The sequence below is a fragment of the Vanellus vanellus genome (genome assembly GCF_965231255.1).
Source record: "Vanellus vanellus genome assembly, chromosome: 3".
Taxonomy (NCBI): domain Eukaryota; kingdom Metazoa; phylum Chordata; class Aves; order Charadriiformes; family Charadriidae; genus Vanellus; species Vanellus vanellus.
The window spans coordinates 49,700,400-49,719,443 of record NC_138907.1 but is presented as its reverse complement, the minus strand read 5'-3'; the positions used below and the strand labels follow the sequence as shown (position 1 = coordinate 49,719,443).

Genomic DNA, 19,044 nt, shown 5'->3' with positions numbered 1-19,044 from the left:
TTCTTATGAACTTTGTGAAAATTGTCAATTGGAATAAAGAGGATCCAGATTAGAACTGAGTCCCCAAGAAGAATGACAGTAGAATTTTAACCACGATCTGTTCTTTCTTTGAGAATTCATAGATTTTTTTTTAGTTGAAGCTAATGCATGATTTGAATTGATGCGCTGCTATGTTATAATAGAAGAGCAATTAGAGGTTTTTTTCAGCTAAGTCTGTTGCTTTTGGAGAATGGTATAAGATAAATGAAAGATCCAATTTTGTACCAGAATAACTGTTTCTAACTGTGTCCTGGTTAATACTCTCCTGAATTGACAATCCCTTAATTTATGAATTTTCTGAGGCAGTGGACAGATAACGTCTTACAGATCTGGCTGGGCAGTTTGCCATCTCTGCCTGTTCATTGCTTGCACTCTGCCAGAGTTTATCATACCTTAAGTTCTGAATGCAATAATGTCCAGCAGAGAAATGGTTTAAAAAAATCTTGAGGAGGGGGGGAGGCTGGCAGAAAAAAACAATTTAAGCTGGCACAGCTATTTGGAAAATGAAGTTTTATTTACTGCTTCACGTATAATTTAACTGTATATTCTGATTCTTCAGCTTAACATTAGCATGTGGATGAGGCAAAATCACAGCTGCTGATATCTAATAAGCACTTTTATCAGGTTGTAGAATCACAGAATTGCTGAGGTTGGAAGGGACCTTTAAGATCATCAAGTCCAACCATTAACCTACCCTGACAAAACCACTTCTAAACCATGTCCCCAGGTACCACATCTACCCTTTTTTTAAACCCCTCCAGGGATGGCGAATCCACCACCTCCCTGGGCAGCCTATTCCAATGTTTAATAATCCTTTCAGTGAAAAAATGTTTCCTAATATCCAGTCTAAACCTCATCTGGCATAACTTGGACCTATTTCCTTTCGTCCTATCACTTGTCACCAGGGAGAAGAGGTCATCTCCCACTTCTCTACAACCTCCTTTCAGGTACTTGTAGAAGGTGATAAGGCCTCCCCTCAGCCTCCTCTTCTCCAGGCTAAACAACCCCAGATCCCTCAGTCGTTCCTCATAAGGTTTGTCCTCCAGACCCCTCACCAGCTTTGTAGCCCTCCTCTGAACATGCTCCAACACCTCAATGTCCTTCTTGTAGTGAAGGGCCCAAAACTGAACGCAGTACTCGAGGTGGGGCCTCACCAGTGCCGAGTACAGAGGGATGATCACTTCCATAGTCCCGCTCACCGCACTATTCCTGATACAGGCCAGGATGCTGTTGGCCTTTTTGGCCACCTGGGCACACTGCTGGCTCATATTCAGCCAGCCATCCACCAACACCCCCAGGTCCTTTTCTGCCGGGAAGCTTTCGAGCCACTCCACCCCAATCCTGTAGCACTGCATGGGGTTGTTGTGACCCAAGTGCAGGGTCCAGCACATGGCCTTTTTGAACTTCATACCATTGGCCTTGGCCCATCGGTCCAACCTGTCCAGATCCCTGTGTAGAGCCATCCTACCCTCATGCAGATCAACACGCCCACCTAGCTTAGTGTCATCTGCGAACTTAATGAGGGTGCATTCGATCCCCTCATCAGATCATTGATAAAGATATTAAAGAGAACTGGTCCCAGCACCAAGCCCTGGGGGACACCATTTGTGACTGGACACCAACTGGATTTAACTCCATTCACCACCACTCTCTGGGCACGGCCATCCAGCCAATTTTTTACCCAGCGAAGAATACACCTGTCCAGGCCATGAGCAGCCAGTTTCTCCAGGAGAATGCTGTGAGAAATGGTGTCAAAAATTTTGCAAAAATCCAGGTAGATAACATCCACAGCTTTTCCCTCATCCACTAAGTGGGTCACCTTATCATAGAAGGAGATCAGGTTTGTCAGGCATGAATGCGTTTCACAAACCCACGCTGACTGGGCCTGATCACCCTGTTCTCCTGCACGTGCCGTGTAAAGGCACTGAGGATAGGATGATCTGTTCCATGACCTTCCCAGGTACTGAGGTCAGACTGACTGGCCTGTAGTTCCCTGGATCCTCCTTCCGGCCCTTCTTGTGGATGGGTGTCACATTTGCCAACCTCCAGTCAGCTGGGTCCTCTCCGGTTATCCATGACTGCTCATAAATGATGCAAAGTGGCCTGGTGAGCACTTCTGCCAGCTCCTTCAGTGCCCTTGGGTGGATCCCATCCGGCCCCATAGATTTGTGCACCTCCAGGTGCTGAAGCAGGTCCCTCACCATTTCCCTTTGGATTACAGGGGCTTCATTCTGCTCCCCATCCCTGTCTTCTAGCTCAGGGGTTTGGGTACTCAGATTGTAATTAGATTACAACTAAAGTATAGATCTTTCTTTACACAGTGTTCACTTTGGGTTTGACTTCAACATTTTGGGGTTTTTTTCTTCTCTTTTTTTTCTATTTTTATTCTCCAGACTTATTTCAGAAAAGCCACCAGGAAGTTACTGGATTGAGGTTTCTGTTGTAGAAGTCTATAATAATGAAATTTTTGATCTTCTGGCTAAAGACAGTTGTGGAAAAGTATTTGGCATCAAACGTGATGTTGTCACAACCAGAGAAGGAAAGAGCGATGTTCCGTTGCTTACGCATGAGTAAGTACATGATTTGATCCTTACCATCCAACCATGATCTGGTGTCAATGCAATGTATAGCTGTCACAAAACTGCATTACAGGCACCAGTTATCACGTGCTAAACAATGAGTCTTTACCATATGCAAAAGAACAGTTTTCACTGTTTCCATTAGCTCAGTTGGCTGCAAATATCAAAATAGTTTCAGAAATAACAGTATGATTAGTTTGGGTTATACTCCTGTGTTAAGTGCCTTCCACTCAGAACGCCTGAAGATAGCTGTGTATTTCGTTGTTGCTGGATCTAGGGCATCTTGTCAGCTGTAGAAAAAGAAGGGGTAACCCAGTAATGAAGCACTTTCCCTTTAGTCTTACCAAATTATAAAATTTACAGAGTATAATAGAAATGTATGTACGTCTTGTAGATTTTTAAGCACCTGTATAGTGTTAGCTTTCCCTACACACATTGGAGGTAAAAAAAAAAGTACTTTGAAAGAATAAGATTTTAAGTGATCTTTTAATATAAATACCCATCTTACACTGCTTAGCATTCTGTTTTCATAACTGGAGGCATTAAAGTGGGAATTGATATGCTGGCATTTGAACCCGTAGTTCTTGAAAATCCAGGTTTTTCAAACTAAAAGCTAAGAAGTAGCTAAGCTTCTACCCATTCAGTTTTAAGATGTATACCTTCCTAGCATTGGTGTATGCTAAGTTTGATTCTCATTTACACACCTTTACGGTATAGGGAGAGCTAAAGCATTTAAGGCTACGCCTATGGTTATTTTAATGCCTTCTTGTACTTGCTGAGCATTACAAAGGCTTGTTCTAGTACACATGGGAATGATTCTTGGTGTTACGTATGTGTAGTATAGAAAGCAAATGTCTAATACTTCCTTGTTATATATAAAACACTAACCCTGGCTAATTAGATGGTAAAAATCACACATTCATAACAATTCACCCATTAAAAAGAATGAATCTGCTTCAGGTGCTTCATTTTAATAATGGCTGTGTTGTTTATGCTAGTATTAAATCAACATTAGCAAAAAAAAATATGACAAGCAGTACTAGTGGCACCAGAGAGGTGATGCTACCCACTGGAATTAAGCTACCAGATATCTCCCTGTGAGCACCCAGCATGTGAACAGATTCCAGAATGGAACAGTTCTGCTTGTGCACTACAGAGCAATCTAGAAACTTAGAAAAAAATGTTCTGCTCCTTGGGCAAATAGCGTTTGTGAAAAGAAACATCTTGCCCTATTGAAATGTTTAGCACAGTATTATAGTGTTTTACGTTTCTGGGAGGAAGACGATGGTTTTATTCGCTCACTTCTCTGTAATAATGCTTTTCATGGTCTAGTCTCTGTGTTTCCAGGAGGAATTAAAAGTCAGATATGAAAAGCATCCCCCTCCCTTTAAAATAAAATGCACCGTCAGTGGAAATAATTGAAGGTGGTGTTTTTGTCTTGTGGGACCTTAATCACATAAGCAGACTAGTAGTTGTTTGTTTATGCGGGTTTACGCTATTGCCAGAATGCCTTGATAAAAATACAAGAATGTACTGGAGGGTTGCGCAAACATGCTTTTATTCTACCTAGTTATATACATTTGTTGACTCGTATTTTCTAGCCATTGAACTGCTTATAGAAAAGTGGCACCCTAGAGAAAGTGTAAAGTGGCTTTCTTCATCATGCAGGCTATACAACTCTCCTTTCTTTCTACGAAATAATAATCACTACAATATTCTAGGAAGGATTAGCATTTGTATCTGGGGTATGACTGCTCTTCAGTCTTAAATACAATTTCCAGAGAAGTTCTGCATCCTTGATTGCACTCTGCATGCTCCATAAGACCATAGAATGAATTAAAAATGACTGGAGCGTCAAGCGATGAATCCTTTTGTCCTCTCTGTCTGTATTATGCTGACTGGTGGGTTTCTCTCATTCTCTGTTCTTGGATTTCCCCAACTGTGACTCTACTCCAACTTTTAGCATCTGGTTAAGGCTCTGCTGTCAAGTGAATGAAAAACTCCTTCAGAAGGGGTTGGGAACAGAACCTAACCTGTGTGTGCTGAATCTTTCTTGAAGGAGCTGATCTTTTTCCTTTCACTAAAGAAGAAAGGAACTGTATGACTTAGAAAGCGAAGGTCAGTCTGTATAGCGTGGGTATGATCGGAGTTGAATTTTTCCTGCTTCATCAGAACCTCTAAGTAATTTTTAATTCTAGTATTTCAGTAACCAAGATGTTGGCCTGAAAAATACCTGCTCCCCTTCCCAAGGGAGCTTTAAATAGTTAGTGGGTGACCCATCTTTTTTCCTAGGCTTTGGGGAAGGGAGAGGTGAGATGTAACTGGACTTGTGCCATAGAGACAAGAACTAGAAGCTGCAATAAGGTTTAATTTGTCCTTCTAGTTAATAAAATAGCTGCTCTGTTTACTTCTGTAAATTTTAATTTATGGTCAAGGAACCTGGAGCCTTGAACCAAACGCCTCTTAAAAAAATGCTTATCTCAATCAATTGATAAGTACCCAATTCTAATGTAAATAAGAATACAGACTTGTGTCTCAATTACAATGCAAACAACAAAAAAAGTCCAATTCATAAACAGGTTATATTAATAATTACACAGAAAGGTTAATAATAAAAAGCAAACCCAAACAAAGTAAGGGAACCATTGAATGAGGCCACCCAGCTGCCTGAAATCTAAAGCAAACAGCTGGTGCTTTGAATGAAAACACATCCTCATTTGTGATAATATTTCATCTAGAATATATTGGCCTGCTGGGTCTCACTCGCTTCTCCATATGTCCATTAAAGTACAGTAGTCTCTTTCCTGCTAATATGTACATCTTACTGACTCACAAAAACCTCAGTCTCTTTCTTCTTTTATGGCTTGGTTGACTTTGGAGAACATTCAGCATCAAATTTTTAACCTAACCATAACAGGGCTTCTCTTTGTAGAATCTGGTCCTGGAACATGCAGTACATACAGCATGATAAAGTCATAGAGATTATACTAAAAATTATTACTGTCAGTCCTACTGAGAAGCTACTGTGCCAGTCTTGCAGCACTGGGCTGGGGATGCTTTTTCGCTCTAAAGTCAACTGTGGTTTCCTAGTAGGTGACCAGCTCTGACAGCATACCCTGAGGCACATCATCTTCTGCAAACACTAGTTGGAGGACAGCAGCTTGTAGCAGTGACCCCTTGCCAGTACACAGCAGCAGCTTGCAGAAGCCAATTGCCTGTTGCTACATCTTAGCAAAAGCTGCTTACCTCGCGGGCTATCCGGTCCTGACTGACCAGCTACTGGAAGATGCAGTTCAAAACTTAGGAAGGTAGGATCTGCCTCCTTGGACCTGAGGCAGTAGTCACATCACCCCAGTGTGAGGCTCTGCCTTCTCTGACAGTAGGAACTAGAGCCACTGCTTCCCTGCTGGTGCCAGGTCAAACGACCAGGGAGACGTTACCAGTGGATGCACAGAGGCAGTGATATTACGGGGGGGGGAGGGGGGGGGGGCAGCACGTGCAGCTCAGGATTGATCGGCGAAGTCTATAGTGATCATTTAGCTCCTCCAGCCCTCGTTACACAGGGAACTGCTTTTAGGTGGCTGCTTCCCTTAAGTGCCTATAAGCATGGGGCAGCTAAGTGTTTTTCTGGTCTTGACGTGTCCTTGCTTTATTTTCAGATTAAATTGTTTTAGTTAGGTATAGCTCTTTTGTATCTAGACTCTTCAAGTATGGCTCTTCTTAGCATAAAATAAGAGTGTGCCCAGTGTGACTTTGACTGAAATCGACCAAATCTAAGTCATGATGGCCTTGCCTTTTATCACATGCTTGCTGTTGCTGACTGCAGCAATGTGGAACCAGGCCTGTAGCCCATCAGGAGAGTTATTAATGGTTCTGGTATTACTGGGCATTCCGTAACCAGGCTGTGATATGCAGTCATAATAAGTTATACCCCCATCTAAAAACTAATGTTTAGGTGACGTAACTTGAGTGATTATTGAAGAAGGCAATGCAGTGAAAGGAAAGGGTAGGCAATCTTACCTCATTTGTTTTAAACATTGCAAAACTGGGGGAAATCATAGTGTTTATTTCACTTTCTGTGTTACGTTTTTGCCCTTTGATTGGTCACATTTGCAGTATTGCCTTTAAATGGAAAAGAAAACGGATAGTACAAGATAAAATGGTCTATAGGAACTTATGCCTGTCTATTCTGACACTGCGCTACAGTCCCTGCTCACTGAACAGTGGAATTGAATTTTTTTCCAAGGATTCTGGATTTAATTCCAAATGCGAAATATGATTTCCAAAGGCCCTTTTTTTCCCCCCTAATTCTGTACCTGCCAAAGAACAGGAGCTACCTTAACATAAACTGGACAACTCCACTTCTGTAAGACCAAATATTCCAGGAATGTCTAAATCTGTGTCTTTTCTTCCAAAGTGTGGAGGTGTAGAAATTTCAGTCACTTCTAGAGCAAAGCTACAATACCTATAGACCTGCAAGGCTGGCAGACCACTTCTTTAACACTTTCAGTACTACACCACAGCTTTTGTCTTGAATTTTCATCTTGGACTATATCTCACCTGAAAAAGTCTTTGTAGTTGTTTGTGCAGCTCAGAACTGAGATTAGTATAAGGAGTCAGAAGAGCGGGGAAGTGGAAATTCATGTCCAAGTTGTCAGCTTTCTGATGTGATTTTACTGTGAGTCAGTTAAATCTTGTGCTTGTTTCTTTACTTTCTAGGACTGTTGAAAACGCATCTGAATTTTTGCATCTAGTCAATAAAGGCCTACAGCTGAGAGTCAGGCACCCAACACTGGTGCATGCTCATTCCTCGCGTTCTCATCTGGTAGTTACATTGACCATAACCACAATTGTCTCTGAAGATAACTTTGGTAAGTAGAATGTTACTAAAATACATCTAGAGCCAGTTGTTTTTTGAAAAACAGTCTGTGGACTGAGAGATTTTCATACTGTTTTTTCCTCCTTTCTGTTATGTTTAATACATTACCTCAGTTCCTTTTTCATTGTTTAACTTCTACACACCTTAAATAAAAGACCAGTTTAATGTTTGAATGCTACTGAAACTTTCACTGTTACAAAACCTTTACTTTTCTTTATGTCTTGACTTACAGAGTTCTTGAAGTTTTATAGCATGAAAAAACTATTGAAATAAATGTTATCAATAAGTCATAAGATAAGGTATAAGATAAATAACAGTAAGACAGATACTCAAATACAGTAGTTAAATCACCTTGTATGACATGTCATATAATTATTCATGCTAAGTTTGTGGTAAAGCTAACCATGCGTTTTAGGGATCAGCATATGCTTTTGGGTGAGAAAGAATCTTTTTTTTTTACCTGCTGTCTTGCAAAAATGTCCATTAAATTCAGAGACTCGTGAACTGTTAATAATAGGCCACTGTAGAAACAGACAACACGGTTGTCTTATTTACTATGGCAAAACCTGTATTTCTACACCAAGACTTACCAGTTTATTGGTTTAGGAATAACTTTGGCTTTTGGGGGTTAACTTTGTTTTCTTTTGCTCATGTTGTAATTAGACTCTCTGCTTCCAGTGCTGTGGTCCGTCTCCTTCATACTCTGCAACAACAATTTGGTTTTAGAAAGTGGAAAATATTTAACATTTTTTCCCTTAGATTGCTATCAGAAATTAAACTGACAATATTAGCAAAACAGAACAAACAGTGCCCTCACTTACCTATGGGCCTTGCCAAAAGACACAGTAACTTTGCAAGTTGCAGCTCCAGTGTTCCAGATGTTACCTCTAGTCAGTTCCATATTCTTGTCAATCAGACAGATGTTACTTTTCAAAACACAGTTTGTACCGTTAGCATACCAGCCATCTTGTCCAGTCCAGTCTTCCCTTTGCCATTTCGACTTGCAGTGTCACCCTACTACGCCACGTTGTCTGGCAGCAAAGCTCCATAGAAATGTCTAATTTACGTTGAATGCAGACTCAGGCTTTCGCTCAGAGAGTATGGATGAAGATGAGCAATACTGAGGGGTAGAGCAGCACTGCAAATGGGACCTTGCTATAGCAGCGTGGCAGCGCATTCTGGCTTGTTTGAAAGAAGAAATTCCTGATTTAAAAGCTAGGTGCTACTGTCAAATATCTCAACACCAGAGATCTAAGTCACTAAATAAAAAGTTGTAAAGTCTGTCATGAGTACTGCGCCTAAAGCCAAGGTTGAGAAGCAAGCGCTTTTTCATGTTTGATTAAGGTCTTTTAGCATTTTGTTTCAGTAATATCTATTGTTTGATGAGAACAGTTTCTTAACTTTCTTGTCTCAAACGAAGAGGAGTGAGAACACTTATTTTTGCACTGTATGGCCTGAAGCCATTTATTCTATGTAAACCAACACAGCTGCTCCATCTACACTGTAAACAGCGAGCTCGGGTTTTAGCAACAGCCTAGCTGAAGAGGTACAGAGCTCTGCAACCCAATTCGGTGTTCCTTACTCAAGTTTTGCAGCGGGGAACTTTGTACTGTTTCAAACAGACTCTTTGAGTCCCCAAGAGTCTATTGTCTCTATTACCTGTAGCAGAGTATGCGCCTTTTATTCTTTTATGTCTTTCAGAGAGAGAGAGAAATGGATGAAAACCAAAACACCGAAGAACAAAAGCAAAACTGCTTTGGGGAAAGCCCTTTTGCGTATACTCCTGCTAAGCTAATGTCAAAGCAACTTTCCCAAAGAGTCTGTCTTCCTCTTCCTTCCCAGCAGAGAATGAAAGCCAGATGCTGCTGCTGAGGAAGAGGAAGGATATGAAGCAGTCTAGTGCAGCTAGAGAACTACTAGGAGTAGTAGATAACCAACCTGAACAAGTGTAAGAGTAAAGCTATTGAGGCTAATAGCTCATCGTGTGGATATGCAGCAGTGGCATATGAGGGCTGAAGGAAGTTTAGGAGGAACAGCAGCAAAAGACAGAACAGAAGAGGCAGGATGAACTTTTTTCTTGCCAGAGCACCAGCAGGTGATGTTTCAAATACATAGAAACAGACTTAAGAGCTTACTGCTCCCAAACATCTAAAAATCTCACTTTGGTTGCAGCCAATCTAAAACATGAAAAAATGCCTCTTTAAAGTCCTTACTGGACTCCTGTTTCTTGTTTTCTACACAGAAGTGTGAACAATGGAGATATTAGATACAACACAACCTACAGTTAAGTCTTGTTACCAACTGATATGATTGGATTGATGAACAAAACCTTAAATAAGATAGAAAAAGTCATTTGGCCTGCCCACGCCATTGATTCTGACTTGCATATTGCTTCTGTTAGAACAGCCTAAACCAGCAGATATTATACTTCCCCTATTGTTGCCCCATTTTTTCCCCATTCCAATTTCCAGTGTCGGTGAGAAGCTTCCCTTGTTTTTTTTCCATTAACCAGGTACTTCATGGGAAGATGAACAAGCCAGTCAGAGGCTAAATAAAGAGGCTTCCTGCACCTTTCCACAGAAAATGAGAGACAGTAAATCCGCCTCTTCTTCCAGAGCCTCTTCACCAGCGCAACTTGAAGCCATTGAGAAACTGAAGCAAGTCAAAACTAGATTGCAGCTGGTGGATCTGGCCGGTAGCGAATGTGTCGGTAAGCGAACATGTCTGTTTATGGACATGGATCCTCCCAGATCTAGGTTACAATGGTTGCCTTTACCTCTTTATGCAGGGATATGTGCTACCCTGCTTTCACACAGGGGGTGGTTTAAACCCACAGATCCTGACATAAACAAAATTTGTGGGCCTGATTGTTCCAGTATTATACTGGTACAGTTTAACTGAAAATCTGACTGCATAAGCCTAAAATAAGCCCAGGGCGGTTACCCATATCATTGGTATATTATTTGTTCAGACTGGTTTTATTAGGCCTGTTTTTCTACTCTGCAAATTAGCATGTCTTTGTACAGAAATGTTTAAAGTGCATAAATTATTTAAATATTACAAATATCTGTAATAATTGGTATCACCATGTGTGAGGAGTTCTGCCTTATTTTGGAAAAAGTCTTGGAGGAAGTTAGTGTTGAAAAGATAATATTGTTCTCATTGTTTCCTCAAATCGTTTTCCTCCTCCCCCTTCCTCTATGCACACAATAATTTCAAAAACTTGATTATTTCCTAAAGGACAAGCTTTCTTACCAAGAAAAGCCATGCAGCCAAATGTACCATTCCAGAAATAATGTTTTGAAAACTGAACCAGTATTATGAAAGAGTCCTTTACTTTACTGCCAAGAATTCTTGCTGTTGCTCACTGTTAAACTTTTGTTCTACAGAGAAGCCTAATATAATACATTATTTTTTTCATTTGCTCTAAATGCTGGAAACTGTTTGGTAAACGTGTAATTAAGCAACAGTGTGTGTATTTGTTATCTCAGTTCAACCAGGACACCCATTTACTTGGTTTGGGGCTCAGTGGGCCAGATCCTCCAGTGAAGCTCAGAACTGTGCTCACTTACATCAGTGCTAGATGTGGTCCAGCACCTACAGCAGACTAACCTCTGCCATCAGCGACGCTAGTGGAGATTTGAAGATGTGGGACTTGGATAAAAGTGAGGGTAGCTGTTAACTCATAATAGTTTTAAAATGTGGACAAATCTAAGTAAGCAGCAGTAGCAGGCACCTCACACACTTTAAAAGTACATCAGCACCCTGCCTTGTTAGCTCCACAGCCATCCTGGATCTTTTACAGCATTTACCAAGTGGTCCCTTTTTAGCAAACCAGGTTTCAGTTTGAAAACTTGGCTAAATGCCTTGTGGAAGTTCATCTGACCAAATCAGCAGTTTAATCATGTACCCCCTCATTTATTTGCAGTTTTCTGCTTTAGGGTGATACCCATCGTCTCAGGAGTCCATCTTCGCTGACTATAAAAGAAGCTGGGGACCCCAGTGAAGTTAGTCTGAGATACATTCTGTCTCAGATTATTGACACCCTGTGGCAGGAGCTTCCAACCTGTTTTGCCCTGTGCCTCTCTGCAAAGAGACTCTACCATTCCAGCCCCATCCTCTCCCACAGTCGCATTTGTCCAGCCCTCACTGTCCAGTTTTGTTTCTGCAGCTTATGCCATCGGTGTCACTCCTGTTCCTCCTAAGGGATACAAAAAGGGCAGTTAACTCTTATAAAAAATGGTGGAACACAACAGGCTTCTCTCTGGAGACACTGTGGACTGGTGTTTTCAAAAGCAGTGTGTTCTTGTCTGATCTTATGGTGTTCCGTAATACACACAGAGCCAAGATGCACTGTACAGCTGAAGAGATCAACTTTAATATGAGATACGTCAGACCATCTGCAGTCACTGAACCTTCTTTAAACTTCCTTCAAAGAACAGAAGCACTGAACAATGTATTGGCAGTCGAGTATACAATCACTGCATCTTGCTTTTGGCATGGGTGGACTGGAAATCATGGTTCAGAATTTGCGTTCAAAAATGCTGCGTCAAAAGTAGATAATGCAGCAACAGAATTTTTCACAATTGCAGTTCAAGCAGCTTTGCTTAGTCTTACCGTTGCCTTTTTCTACACTGTACTAGGTATGTCTGGAGTGACAGGTGCAGCACTGAGAGAGACATCATTTATTAACCGCAGCTTGTCTGCCCTAGCAGATGTTCTTGGAGCAATAGCAGAACAGCGATCTCATGTACCATATCGAAACAGCAAACTTACGCGTTTGCTTCAGGACTCCTTAGGTGAGGGATTATTCTGATTTTTGTTTAACAATATAGATTTCTTTTCCCAATCTTTCCCCTCCTTTGTTGTGTAAAACTAGAGAACGATTTTGTACTCCTCCCTTGTATATGGGCCTCTATTCAAAGACTCGGGCTTTGGAGCAGTGTGAGTACACAGTAAGAGTTCTGAACTCCTCCTGAGTTTGGCTAAACCTTGCTTTTTCCAAGGTTCAGTTTAGCAATACACTTGAAATAATCACATCTCTAATAGGACTGTGTAAAGGGTAATAATCGCATTTTACTGGTGTTTCATGTCAGGTACAGTTTACACGCTAAACTTTAACCTTTATTACTATAGGGTGTAGTCACATATTTGTACGTTCCTTAACATTGTGCCCTGTAGTAGTAACACAAAGGAGGGAAACTCCAGAACACATGCATGTACTGTGCTACAACTTATTTTTGTGTTTGGGTCACCGCCTCTTCTCTAGCTCCTTATCTATGCAGAACTAGTTTTAAAGCAAGTGTAATACCTGCAGTAATTTAAGATTTGTGTCCATCCATATAGTATATTAGTCCATCTTTCTTCAGCCAGAAAGCATCAGCCCTGTAGTCTCCAGATCAAGGCATTGACCATGACTGAGGTAACAGTTTGTCAGAGCTTCTGAAAGACTATTAATTTTTGCTTGAACTTTGAATTTCACCTAGTGCTGGAGTCCCCACTGTGAAAAGGGAAAGCCAAAGAAAGAAGTGAGTTTAGGAGCTGTGTTGTATGGGCACTGAGCCTCGTTTTAACCATGCCTGGTGTGTGACTTGGGTGACATTGTTTAGGTGAAGTGTTGAAAGTGGCAATTTCCTTGTTTGTTTAATCATTCTCTGTGAACTTGTAAGAAGTCTGCTTTGCTTTATTGTCGCACAAATAAGCCATTTTGCCATTACCCTGAATTTACAAACATTTGACAAAGCTTAATGAAATGCCCAGACCCACAACATACATGCAGACTAACTGATGAAGCTACAAGGGGAAAAAATCTACATTACAAATTGTGAAACATTTATTCTACTGGGGCAAATATCATATTGTTAGACAGAGACTTCTCTTGAAGGAGCTGTGTGTTTTCAACAGCCCTCTTCAGGTACAATCTTCTGATTCATAAAAGCAATGGTAGCCTATGCTCATTATTGTGTAGATAAATACATTACCAGTGTATAACTTACTGAAGATAATGAGGTAAATAAGCGTTTTGCCTTTTTCCTGCTTTTAGGAGGTGATGCTAAACTGCTGCTGATGCTGTGTATCTCTCCTGACCAGAAGTACTTAACAGAATCAATGCAGTCTCTGGGATTTGGAACTCGTGCTCGGCAAGTTCAGAGAGGACAAGTCAAGAAAAAAAATTTCCCAGTGCCGAGTAAAGCAAAATAAAACCTAAGACTCCTGTGGATTAAAGTATTATTAATGAGTTCCTCAGACTGAAATGTATATTGTTGTCCTAAAGCCATTCTTTTAGATACCAACTGCCAGATAAAATAAACGATCCTCAATGTGGCATTAGTAAGCCATAAACCTGCTGATAACGTTCTTGCTCCAAAGATAATAGCAAGTATTAATAACAGCTACTAGCCATGGTGGAATGACATAGAAATAAATCAGGCTTTTTTAGGAAAGCTACTTCAAGACATAGTTTTGGTGATGCGTTTCCTTTGGGCAAGTAGAACTAAGTCAACAGAGCCCTGATTTAGGACAGTTCGCTTCTGAAAGGCCAAGGGTGCATTCTGTTTTCTCACTAGAAGGCAGGAGTCTTCCAGTGCTTCAAAGCAGCAAGTGAAATACTTCCAGTTTGCATTAATAAGAGACATGTCATTGTGGCTTGCTCTTCTGTCTAGCATGGATGGGGTCATTCCCAATGCACTATCAACAGGTGGGAGTGTAAAGGGACCCATCAGCTGCACTGAACAGAGTTCTGGTCTGGCTTTAAGTAGGAAATAATGGCACTGGTGAGATGGAGAAAAAGGAGTAAGACTATATCTGTTATCCCTCTGGAACGTAGCTTAGGAAGCAAGCGAGGGATTATAAAACTTTTTGAAAACACACTCAGGTTAAATGGTTGAAGCAAATCCCAACTCTGTTGAGTTCACTAAGACTACAGCTTTGCCTTTTTGGGGTTTTTGGTTTTGGTTTTTTTTTTTTTTTTTTTTTTTTCTTTTTTCCTCCATGAACGCTAAAAGGCCCTGAACTTCAGATCCTAACAGCTAATGCGACCTAACTTGTACAACTGTTTTAGAAGTAGTCTAGCCTGTTGTTTCACTTGCATTTCTGAAGCAAGTTAACCACATCACAACCTTGAAGATATGCCTGCACATTAAAAAAGGTTAACTATACACTTCCCATCCATCACATGAATAAAACACCAAAAACCCAGCTGGTGATGTGATGCTTGTCATCTTCAAGAGGCTTACACCAGTTTTGGGACAACATCATGCAGGGCTTGTGAACGAAGTTACACTGGGAGAAGTTTCAAGGAAATTTAAGTAATGTTAGAGATGAGACGCAGTTCTGAGATGAGTAGTTGAGCTCAAATAATGTCCAATGTGTTTTATGCACTGCATTATTACTCAGCAGAGGCCTCAGGACCCACTCTGAATTTTTACCTCCAGCAATCACACTGCCTCTAGACTGGGAGAGAGGTCATTGATAGGTCACTGCAAGAAGGCTTAAATTGCAGTGGCCTGCCCAAAAGGCTGGAGTTTATAGTACTCCAAGTCACTTAACCTTCACAAGCATAAATATTTATCCAGAGATTATATAGCATACTATTATTGGAATTTCACCCTTGAATATGTAACAGCTGCTGTGTTGCATGCAGTGCTCTGGTGCTCAGAACATTATCATCACAACCACAGAGCTGTAATTATACTTGTTTTCCTAAATAATGTCGTGAGGGTAAAAATGCTTTAACGTTACCTGATTTCAGCAGTAACAGATGGGTAGGAAAAGCATCTGGACGCCGGACCTTGTGAAGCTGAACGGTCATTAAAGCAATCTCGGGGGAGAAAGTGTCAGAGCGGGGAATGTTAGCCTGGTAAATACGACACAGGAGCAGACAGCTTCAAGCTCACCTTAAGTCTCCCGACAGCTCGGCTACTAAAGCAGCCCGGATTAGAGCTTTAAAAGAGGTTAAGTGACAAGGGAGAGCTAGCTGCTTCCACCAGCATCCTTAAGTAAGTTCCTCAAATATTTTTAAGGATTTGACATTTCCTAAGTGTTACATAGAAATGTAACTTGTCATGAGCTGTGCTTGCTTTTCTGGAGGTGCTCTTCAAAACTTGGCATTTATTTACAATCTGTGTGGTAGAGGGAAAGCAGCAATGCTGATTGTTAAAGCTGAGAAATAAACACCTCAAATATCAGCGAATACCAAAAATTTAAGTTTCTACATTAACTCTGCCAAATTGTGCATATGTAGCATTCCCTATTCCTGTTTTCCTTGTCAGCATAATGTATCACTTGCTGTTTCACCCACACAATGAAGTGTACAGGATATGCAGGGCAGCAAAGTTAACATTTTGCTCCAAGAACTTTCAGTTTTGGAATTTCCTGGGTTATAGAGATGTGATTGCTCAGTCCCAGTGTTAGATGTGATGTGCTGAAGGAAAGAAGGGTAAAAGCTGTAAAATGGCTTTACTCTGGTATCTAAGCTGAATTGTCTTCTGCCTGAAGAGTCACTTGGACCTGCTAAAGGAGAGGCAGGGATCTTCAGACATGTAACTAATGTCCTGAGGAGCAAGGAAAAGAGCATGTGCAAGGCCCTATACTTCTCTCCTATATTTTTTTTAGTTTTCAAGTTTTGAAATGACAGCTACGTTAGAAAAGCAGGTGTGACGGATACTCACGGAGCTGACTTTAAGATTTCCTTTGTTGACAAAACCTATCCTGATAAACTAGTGCTCATCATCTTGACACTGTAAAGCTGAAACACACATACCAACTCTGGGAGAAAGAAATAAAGAAAGTGATAGCTGAAAGGATTCTAAAAAATTGAGACAGAAGTTCATAAGCACCAAGAAAAAGGCGGCTGTTTAAGAGTGCCCGTGTAGTGTGTTTGCTAATACAGCTTTGCTCTCTGGAAGGACAGGGCTGCAGGCAACTGAGAGTAAAAACTATATAAATCAGGAGAAAATCCTTTCAGTGAAGCCCATGAGCACATAATCCCAAGATGGGCTCCTCTCTTGGTGCCCTGAAGCTAAAGCATTCTCAACCCTGCTCTACTTCTGCCAGCTCAGCCAGGTGAGTGGGTCACTGTTTTGGAGGGAGCACTGCTACGTATAGGGGGTCCTCTCTCCTATCCACTATCAACATACCTTGGTGGCAGTCAACATGCTGACCCTTCACTGCTGGCCTCTCCTTCTCCTCCCCTGGGCCCACACTTTCCCCTGTGACAGTTCAGCCAGTGCTCAGCTACGTCGCACCTTCCACTCTCCCTTGCCAGCTGGACGAACCAGGCATTCTTCCAAAGAGCGATGTAAGGCACCACAAACCCCAGCTACCCGTTGGACTGGCCTTCAGATGCCCCTTAGCAACAGCAGCTAGGAGCCTCCATCGCCTCCTCAAAAAGCCTACCCAGTATTGAAACCACAGCAAGCCCAAGAGAATTTGGTCCTATGAATACTTTGGTATTCAGTGTCCTGGTTTAGCATGAAGTTGGCCAAGGAGTCAACAGCCTGAAGCCTGACAAGCACAGCAGGCGCCTGGGAGGCCCAGGGTCTGGTATTTGTGCCAGTGTACCCCAAGCACCTTACGGAAGGGTGCTTCCACACTGGGAGCACCCCTCACGCCCTGGCACCCCACTCACACCCCCTCTAAACCATAGGCCAAGCACCCTCCCAGAAAGCAGAAAATTTGGATGCGGTTCAAAAAACACGGGATTTGAGCTCATGTCTCGGCCCACACAAGTGAATGCTCTGGCTTGTAGGAGATCCAGCAGATCTGGAGATGGGACAGGGAAAATGGGACTCTACCAGACCAACCCTCAAGTCCTAATAGCAGCAAGTGCTTGTCTAGAGCAAAAATACACAAATATGCACACATACAGACCTACGCAAACTTAGCAGGAGACATCTAGACATATCTGGAGTCAGACAATAGTCTTCAGAGTACAAGTCCAAAATTTGGCCCCAAACTATTATCATTACACATGGAATTTATCAACTCCAGTTGCTGGTTCCCCTCACAGTCAAGGCAAAGGGATAAACAGGATAGATCCACTTTCGGCAAGTACCTCTGCCTCCCTACTCTAGTGAAGGAGTCCAGGCAAAGGGTTTAGAGCCTCAACTCTCAGTTTTCCACGGTCCAGGAAACCAATTGCTCAAGGACCTGATTTTGAAGGACATAAAACTGCTGTGGAGGTTTTTCACTCATTATTTCAACCTTGATCCCTGCGATACCTACCCAGCTCATGTTAAGCTCTGCAGCACTGGACCAACACGCCTTTTCTTGGCCTTTGCAAATCTGTCCCCAGTTCACTTGCAGCACCCGGCTTTCCAGGGGGAGGGAAGGCAGCGTGCAATGGGGCAGAGCATATGGCACAGGAGCTGCTCCCCATCAGTTCCCCCTGAGGATGTTTCTTTCAGCGCCTGCAGGGAACGTCTTTGTGCAGGGCAGCTTACGTGCTCCCAGAGCTGCCCCAGGCCGAGCACATGGCTGGCCCGCTGTAAATTCACACTGCAGTTCATAGCACTCTGCACCCTCTGCAGACAAGCTGTTAATCTTCCACACCACCTAGAAGTAGTCTTATCAGTAGGGCCCAAGGAAGCGATGTGATCCACAACTAATTAACAATGCTGCATCTCATCACAGGGTTAAAAAGAAAAAAGCAGTAATTAAACAACCATCGCCTTTGGCCCACTCTAAAACAAAACCTTGACCTATGCTGACATTTGAAAATTATATATTTAATTTCCACATGTGGCTTCATGCCTTGGCAGCAGCCACACCACAAAGAGAGGCTGCTCTTGGTTTTAGCGAGGCTCGGAAAACCATAATTAGCATTGGAAGGTTCACAAAAATGTTTAATTTGTTATTAAATTGCCGATTCCATTTTACAAAGCACTTTTCCAAACCTCTGCAGAATGAAAGCACAGGCAGAACAAAGCAGCTACTGGGAAAGGCTTTCAGCTCCTGCTGTGGACAAGCAGTTGCAAGCTGGTGGGTTGCAAGACCCTTCCAACCAGAGGAAGAGGCAGCAGCATCTGCTCACGGAGCAGCAGACGGGCCCGGAGTGCTGGAATGCCAAAAGTACCGCAGCCTTGCACAAAACCAACTTGGTGTTTGAGCAACGACGTTTAACTGCAGCCCCAGCCAGACAAAAATGCAAGCCACGTACCATACAAAGGAGGGCACAGGGTGATCTAATTGAAGGGCACGAGCGAGGGAAAACATTGCCTACAGTTATTTTTTCTTACCTCCGTTTTTATCAAACCAGATTTTATCTTGTAATGCATTTGTCCTCTTTAATTTCATTTAATGTCAAGGGAGACAAAAAAAATCCAAGATAAAATTTGAGCCTTCCTGAAGTCATGCAAGTATCTCTGGGATGGGGGGGCTGGGGGACCAGACAGCTGCATTTGGTTTCGTTTATTTGAATTACTCTTTAATAAGTGGCAAGGTGCCCAAGGTGTTAACTAAGGTTGGCAACATGTCCGAACAACAACCGTGCAACATTCTCCCCCTCCTGTGTTTTTACCTAAGATCTCCGATTACAAAAAGAGATGA

At 42.0% G+C, this 19,044-nt stretch overlaps 1 protein-coding gene across 1 annotated transcript in view; it reads left to right on the top strand.

Annotated features, from left to right (window-relative positions):
* KIF25 (kinesin family member 25) overlaps positions 1-13,853 on the top strand; it is a 45,709-nt gene extending 31,856 nt beyond the window's left edge. Inside the window, exons 11-15 of the mRNA XM_082480451.1 lie at positions 2,433-2,609; positions 7,338-7,489; positions 10,010-10,207; positions 12,141-12,296; positions 13,541-13,853. Of these exons, the coding sequence (XP_082336577.1) occupies positions 2,433-2,609; positions 7,338-7,489; positions 10,010-10,207; positions 12,141-12,296; positions 13,541-13,698 (841 nt within the window). The 3' untranslated portion in view covers positions 13,699-13,853. The remainder of the gene's footprint in view (positions 1-2,432; positions 2,610-7,337; positions 7,490-10,009; positions 10,208-12,140; positions 12,297-13,540) is intronic.
* The last annotated feature ends 5,191 nt before the right edge of the window (positions 13,854-19,044 follow it).